At 39.9% G+C, this 6599-nt stretch overlaps 3 protein-coding genes across 5 annotated transcripts in view; 1 reads left to right on the forward strand and 2 right to left on the reverse strand.

Moving 5' to 3' along the window:
• LOC105566228 (GTP-binding protein 128up) overlaps positions 1–126 on the reverse strand; it is a 4581-nt gene extending 4455 nt beyond the window's left edge. Inside the window, exon 1 of the mRNA XM_012020069.1 lies at positions 2–126. The gene's annotated coding sequence lies outside the window, so the exon portion shown is untranslated. The remainder of the gene's footprint in view (position 1) is intronic.
• Positions 127–239: 113 nt separating this feature from the next.
• On the forward strand, positions 240–2090 carry LOC105566227. Of its 2 annotated transcripts, none has more exons than XM_012020067.1 (6): positions 240–383; positions 506–651; positions 752–884; positions 948–1068; positions 1330–1459; positions 1781–2090. In XM_012020067.1, the coding sequence occupies exons 2-6, from the start codon at positions 522–524 to the stop codon at positions 1846–1848; spliced, it is 582 nt and encodes a 193-aa protein (XP_011875457.1). In that variant the 5' UTR covers positions 240–383; positions 506–521; the 3' UTR covers positions 1849–2090. The 2 variants fall into 2 exon arrangements, with proteins under 2 accessions (XP_011875457.1, XP_011875458.1); XM_012020068.1 differs by having other exon boundaries at positions 264–318.
• LOC105566226 (centrosomal protein of 290 kDa-like) lies at positions 1836–6163 on the reverse strand. Of its 2 annotated transcripts, none has more exons than XM_012020066.1 (13): positions 5957–6163; positions 4971–5440; positions 4390–4584; positions 4190–4327; positions 3913–4115; positions 3677–3839; positions 3307–3598; positions 2997–3229; positions 2770–2913; positions 2531–2695; positions 2344–2465; positions 2151–2262; positions 1836–2045 (listed from the first exon to the last, which is right to left on the reverse strand). In XM_012020066.1, exons 1-13 carry the CDS (start codon positions 5958–5960, stop codon positions 1971–1973), a joined length of 2316 nt encoding a protein of 771 aa, XP_011875456.1. In that variant the 5' UTR covers positions 5961–6163; the 3' UTR covers positions 1836–1970. The 2 variants fall into 2 exon arrangements, with proteins under 2 accessions (XP_011875456.1, XP_011875455.1); XM_012020065.1 differs by lacking the exon at positions 5957–6163 and adding an exon at positions 5682–5950.
• Positions 6164–6599: the final 436 nt, after the last annotated feature.

A 6599-nucleotide genomic window follows, 5' to 3' on the forward strand; every position in this document is an offset into this window, starting at 1 on the left:
GGTCAGAGCCGCAACAAAACGCAACCGGGCACGCTACACGTCAGTACACGTGCGCGAATACATATGTTAGTTCCGCCATGACGGGCCACGGATCGCTTGGAAGCCTAGATGAGAAACCGAGTCAGTGCCTGTGTCCAGCAGAAGTTAGCGCTTGCCAGTTCTTGCCGGCCACGAAGTATGTATGAGGAAAATAGACCATTGGGAAATATCGTAATTTCGAGGTTGCTCAGCCTGCCTTTCCCTATGCATAGAAGTTTGTTTGAAAACTTATCAAATGAAACTGGAGAAAACGGCTTTTCGCGAGCAGTGTTTTGAAAAGTGATTGCCATTGTAACAGGCTTGTTTGCTGTCGCTACACTGGCGAGCTAGTCCAACAAATTAGCGTAAGACAAGTCTATTTGTTTCTCATTCGAGCTTACTGCACTAGTTCACCAATGCAACAATGGAATACAAGCCTGATAATGGATGCTAATTTGCGACATATCTTTTACGCCTTGTTTTTCAGCGCGTGATCCGTGTAAATGGAGGACATCGAACTTTTTATAAAGGTTGTGCAGCAGAAAAGGCTTGCCAATCAACATGAGCTGGACCGTCTCGACGCGGAGCCTAAGGAGCACAAGAAGTTCATGAAAGAATTGCGCGGCTTGCAGAGTAAGCTCTGCTCTATTATTATGTTTAATCGGAATCGATTGCTCCGCTCTACGGAGAATTGTGTCGCAATTATTGCGCGTAAACGTCCCGTTGTTCGTAGAGGAAAGAGAACAATGCAAGAAGAACATCGCGAAACACCTCGGTACGATTACGTCGCAAAAGCACTCCATACATAAAATTGTACACTCCACGAAGGACGTCTCGGGCCTGCCTGTGCCGCACGATTATGCACAGTACGTACAAACCGTCTGTTTTCTGCCCTGGACTCTCCATGAAACTCTGACACTCTCTTTCAGGGACATGAAGACCATGTTCGTCGATGCGACTGAATTCTTAAACAAAGCAGATGGCATTCACAAAGCGTTCGCTAATGTCAAGGAGAATAATGTGGATCCTTTAAGCTTGATTCGAGATGTGGTAAATATGACAAGTTATTCAGACATTGCAGACAAAATATGGTTAGAAAATGTAAAGGCTTCTATACAAAACAACTTAAATTAACGAAAGTAATGTTAGAGAACGTTTAGGCAATGTGACCAGTCGCCCGTTGAAAATGGTGTAAAGAATTTTTTTGTATATATCGCATTGTTATTAACAGATTTTTAATCTAAGAAACCTAAAAAACAAAATATGGTATCCTTAAGGGGGCACAGCTATACTTTTTAATCTATCCTTTAGACAACGTGCACGGAAACTGTAGAAAACAAGTTATATCAAACAAAGTGTAGTATCGCTCAACTGGAAACACTGAAGGGAAATATAGCGGCGCTCCAGCAGCATATCTTGAACAGTAGCAATAGTACTAACGGTAATGTCTGATTTCTACGTTTCATTTAACACCTTTAAGGCCTTCACACACGAATCTACTTAACACGTAAACCGTAAGGAAATCGACCAATCACAGTCGAGAACGTAAAGCAATAACGCAAGCAGTAGCAAATCCAATCTGTTGATTTCCTTACGGTTTACGTGTTACGTAGATTCGTGTGTGAAGGCCTTTAGTTGTAATACATTGCTGAAGATTGAAATGATGTGTAGCGTTGAATGTAGCTAAAAAAGAAGAGAATTTATTTGTAATGGAATAATTAATGATTAGATACAATGATTAAGAGCTATGTATTATTTTCAGATGAGAATGTGAGTTTAGATATTTTCAATGGCGATTCAATGGACAGCGAGTCAACTATCGAACAATAAATATATCGACTTTTATTGTCTGTTACTTAGAATATAACGTATAAAATACTTAAGCAGACGGTGTTTTCGTGAAAAGTATATAACACACATTTGTCGAATGTTGTATCAAAATCTCATGGCAGTCACATATATTGAATGTTATCCAATTGATCGTCCAGATTCAACTTCAACATTACTAATTGAGGATCAACGACTTCCTGAAAAATAATTATATGTACATCGTAAAATATTGAGTTAGAAAATTATTTAAAATATAATGAATTTGATTATTATTGTGCGTCTCATAATTATTTTCCTCTTACTGTAAAGTGAGTAGTAACTTGAAACTCGTGCTGATTAGATAATGTTCGCTTATCTACATAGTTGTACGGGACACCTGTATTTCTTTTCAATTTTTCTAAAGCCAGTTTTTCGCTGAAAAAAATCGAAAGTTATTTAAGCACGTTAGTTTTTCTTTTATACTATTGAAACTTCAACTCAATTGAATCATGTTACCTTGCCAAGTTGATCTTTTCAAGTTTGTCAAGATGAGGCTCGAATTTGGCTTTACGCTCACTTTCGATGTGATGAGCGTCCCTCAGTGCTTTAACGGCCTCTTCATTTTTCGCAAATGCTATCTAGATAATGAATTAATTAAATATATTAACGCCATCCATCTAAATCGCATTCGATTATCTTTTACCTGTGTAAAACCCTCGAGATCTTGGGCGCGTGCCAAGAGCCGGTATTCCCTTTCCGCCAAGGTCTGTTGCTGCACTTCGAGATATTTAAGTTTTTCTTGCCATTTCAGTCTTTCCTGATTCGCGAGTACAGTGGCATCCTGTGCTGCTTTTATAGCAGCTGTCGACTACGAAACAATACTTTTTTTTATTGACTTCTAAAGTATACACTCTATTTCATAGATTAATTTTCTTACTTTACCTCTATCCTTGTAATATTATCCGAATTACTTTTTATCGTTCTCAAAACTTCATATTGTTTCTTCTTAGCCGCGATCACTTCTTTCTCCTTTGCTAAAGTCTTCAACTGCCTTTCTTGTTCGTTAAACCAAGATTCTTTCATTGCCTTGATAATACATTGTAGACAATACACATTCAGATGTATTTTAATACACATTCAGATATTAATTATCGATACTAGATAATTACCTGTAAATGATTACGCTCCCACTGTACTTTTTCCTCAAACAATTCTTTTTCATGCGACAAAGATTGTTCTCTTTTTTGTAATGTTTCCAATGCCTGATTGAGCATGGTACTCTTTTTCCCTAACTCGAGCATTAATTGCGCAACGTGCGAATCTAATCTGTCAGCTACTTTCATTATTTTCTCACGTTCTTGTTCCAGTGATTTCTGTTGCTTCTTTATTTCCACATTTTGTACTGCAACAATATAAAGTGAATAAAAACTACGAATTATTTAAAAATTATTTATCTAACAGCATCTCTCTGAAACATACCCTGCACGTCTTCCTCCTTACTTTTAAAATAATATTCTCTTAACTTTACACTTTGGTCGTCTCTTTGGTCAGTCTTTTCTTGCACATTTTTAATATTTTCTATAATAAAATCAGCTTTTTGCAACAAATTTTGCAAGTCAGTCTTATGAGTCACTATAGTTGTCATAGCTAAATTCTCCACCTCTCTCATTTTCAATATGTTTTCTATCGTATCAAAATGCTCTTTCTGCAGCAGTCTTATATTTTGAGAATGGCGTTCATAAACTTCCTCTGTAAATTGCGCGTGTTCCTTCTAAATAAAATTAATAAATTGCTAATGTTAATAGTACAACTAACGATACATTGACAATTTAAAAGTACAATTTTATACCTTTAAACTCTGCAACTCGTCCTTGTAAAACGTCTCCATTTGTACTTTCTCGTTTCTTAGCTTTTCAATCTTCGCCTCGTAATCCGCCTCTAAACACTCAAGTTCTTGCTGCATTCTCTTTTCCAACGTGTCCGTTCTTTCTTGCAAGAATCCTATTTGTCGCCTTAGGAACAATTGTATGAATAATTTTTGAAAAAGAATCGCCAATGTTTTACTTCAACGATAATTCTACTTACTTATACGATTCGTCTAGAAACATTATCTCATTTTCATACTTTTCACTTAAGCTGTGCAACGTCACTGATAGGTGAGACTTTTCTAATTCTAATTTATGAATTGTATTTTCGTAGCCCATGTTTTTGGGAATCAAACTAGGCGCATCTTCCGAATTTGTATTTACACTTGAGGTAATTGGAACAGCCGTTGTGTGTGTGCCGGACTGCATCATAATGTAATATAATATAATCACACATATACAAGTCCCTTTTCTCAAAAAATGACTTGGAGTCTTACTTTATAATAATTTCCTTCCATTTCCTGTTTCTCATGTTCGTTGATTTCTATCTTTTGATTGTCCAATTTTGACACTCTGTCTTTCTCGTGTGGCAGTATTTTAGCTACTGTTGTCCTATCCTCTTGCGGTACGTTTGTCTATAATAAATTATTTAATAAGAATAAAACCACTTTTATCGTATATTAGTGTTGCTGCTTACCCCTTGAATAACTTTATCAGAGCCGGATCTTCCGTGCTTGCTAAACAATTCTTCGGTAGGCGTCACTCTGTCCTGAATATAATCGCCACTTTTCTCCTCCGGTGCTTTTCTAGGTTCCAACCAATCTGGTAAGTATTCTTTAGGTTCCATTTTCTGTCTACTAACATCCGCGGGCGCCGCACGTCTTTCTGTGGTCTATAAAATTACAAAAGAATTATTAAGCATAGTAACAATACAGGTACAAATAATAGAATGCATGTCCCGTGCAAAGTGCAATAACGTTAGAGAGGAATATTATTTAGGATAAGATAAAAAATGTATAAACGTAGGTACAAATAAGTGCAAACTAGGAAAGGCAGTAACGCTAGTCGTAGCAAGTAAGGAAAGGTACGTATGTTAACGTAGCGAGGAATGACGCACGAGTGCAGGCATGAGTGAGTTTGTAAAGAACCTTCTGCAAAGCGAGTCCACTTCTTGGCTAAAGGCTGAAGTTAAATAAATTGAATATCAACAACGAGTAGAAAGCAAAGTAAGACATTATTAAAACACTTTGCAGGAACTTATCGGATTTATATATTTACAGCCTGCCCGGCCTGACTTGACGCTGCGTCCGAGAACAATCCTAGAGGATCGTTAATTATCTCCGTGGTTCTTTTGCCTCTACGAGGCTCTCTCGCTCCGAAAGCCGTCGGCGCGTACGTCGACCTGGAAACCTCGGCCGCGGACTGCGTCGCTTCCGGTTCCAGCTGTACGGGCTTCTTGCCAATTGACTCTTTCGACGTGTCGCCGAACAAATTCTGCATCAGCGACAACTTCTTCGCCTTGTCGTCCGACGTCTTCGGCCTCTCGATTCCCATGGCGTTTAGCGCGGATGTCGAGCCCGTCTCCCTCGTCTCGTCCAGCCTCGAGCTCGACAGCGACTCATTGGAGGTTTTCTTATTAAACAAGTCGTCTATTAAGCTCCGTCTATCTTTCACCGCTACTGGATTTCTTTGGCTTGGCGGCGGATCCTCTTTGTCGGCCAGCAGACTAGCTAGCGGGTCGTCCTCGTCTACAAGTTAGAGATAGATGAGGCGATCTACGCGTAAAAATACAAGGAAAAAGAAAGAGCTCCGAGACTCGACCATGTATCTTTTTCTCTAGCGTCAACTCGCGAAAGTCTGCATTGACAACATATTGAATTCGTTAATGAAATGTTTCACGAGTTTTCATGATCGAGCCCCTGAGAAGCCTGCCGAGCGTTTTCAAAAGGGCAACTTTGTGCGCGTCGATCAACCGCGCTCTGATTGAACCTGCAAACGTAATTCTCTTTTTGCTGTTCTCAGCGGGTGGATTTCGCCTGAATGCATTACTGAACAGCTTGTCGTCCAAGCTGTCCATGTCCTCCACCGTCTCCATCCCCGTCAGTCATCGAGTATATTGCAATCCGATTTATGCAACGCGCAGGCCATGCCAATTGTTATTCTAGCCGCGTATTAATAGCGTTCGAACTTAATAATAAAGACGCGTCATGTACACGGCGTAGCGTTCAGGAAGCGCATTGTGAAAGAGATAACACGAGCCATACACATTCGTCCAACGTAGACAGACAACGCCGGCTATTTTAATCTCGCCAAGTGACAGGTCAATTATCGACCGGAAGCATCTCGTGTGTCTCCACACGCATTTCTCGTCCCTTCGGCTCCTAATTAAATATTCGAGAAACGAGATCTAGGAAGTTTCTTTCGCGTAAGAAAAGTATTCGCGCTGTATCTCTTCTCTCTCGCGTCGAGAAGTCCACCCTCGCGCGGTGTCCAGGACGTTGATTCGTCGCCGCGGGGCCCAGGGGCTCGATTCTTGAATCTATTCGAAGAAGAAACGTATACGAACATTCTGCTCTGACAGAAAAGTTGAAAGTCGATTGGTTAAAGCCATGCGAATAGCCAATCAACTTGCAAGTTTTCTGTAAGAGCAGAATTTTCGTATACGTTTCTCCTTCGAATAAATTCAAGAATCGAGCCCCAGGTATCGCGCGCACGCCGTGTGGAGCCGGCTTAAAGCCTCCGCTACAATGCTTGCGTTCGTTTTCTCCCACTGGGAGCATAAACTATACTGAAACTCTATAGTTTACGTTACGTAAATTATAGACTTTCAGTATAGTTTATGCTCCCGGTGGGAGAAAACGAACGCAGGCAATGATTCTCGGTTGTCTACAATGGTCGTAGTCGTAA

This window comes from Vollenhovia emeryi, unplaced genomic scaffold (genome assembly GCF_000949405.1).
Source record: "Vollenhovia emeryi isolate VEMERY1.0 unplaced genomic scaffold, V.emery_V1.0 DF939146.1, whole genome shotgun sequence".
In the NCBI taxonomy this organism is placed as follows: Eukaryota; Metazoa; Arthropoda; class Insecta; order Hymenoptera; family Formicidae; genus Vollenhovia; species Vollenhovia emeryi.

What these genes read in the sequence shown, in the direction of transcription:
- LOC105566226 (XM_012020065.1), bottom strand. Translation starts at nt 5,787, where the DNA reads ATGGAGACGGTGGAGGACATGGACAGCTTGGACGACAAGCTGTTCAGT. An exon ending in TAAGGAGGAAGACGTGCAGG is followed by an intron (nt 3,230 to 3,306) that starts GTATGTTTCAGA and finishes ATATTGTTGCAG; the next exon opens with TACAAAATGTGGAAATAAAG. An exon ending in ATCTCGAGGGTTTTACACAG is followed by an intron (nt 2,466 to 2,530) that starts GTAAAAGATAAT and finishes TTCATTATCTAG; the next exon opens with ATAGCATTTGCGAAAAATGA.
- LOC105566227 (XM_012020067.1), top strand. Translation starts at nt 522, where the DNA reads ATGGAGGACATCGAACTTTTTATAAAGGTTGTGCAGCAGAAAAGGCTT. An exon ending in AGAATTGCGCGGCTTGCAGA is followed by an intron (nt 652 to 751) that starts GTAAGCTCTGCT and finishes CGTTGTTCGTAG; the next exon opens with AGGAAAGAGAACAATGCAAG. An exon ending in GTGCCGCACGATTATGCACA is followed by an intron (nt 885 to 947) that starts GTACGTACAAAC and finishes ACTCTCTTTCAG; the next exon opens with GGACATGAAGACCATGTTCG.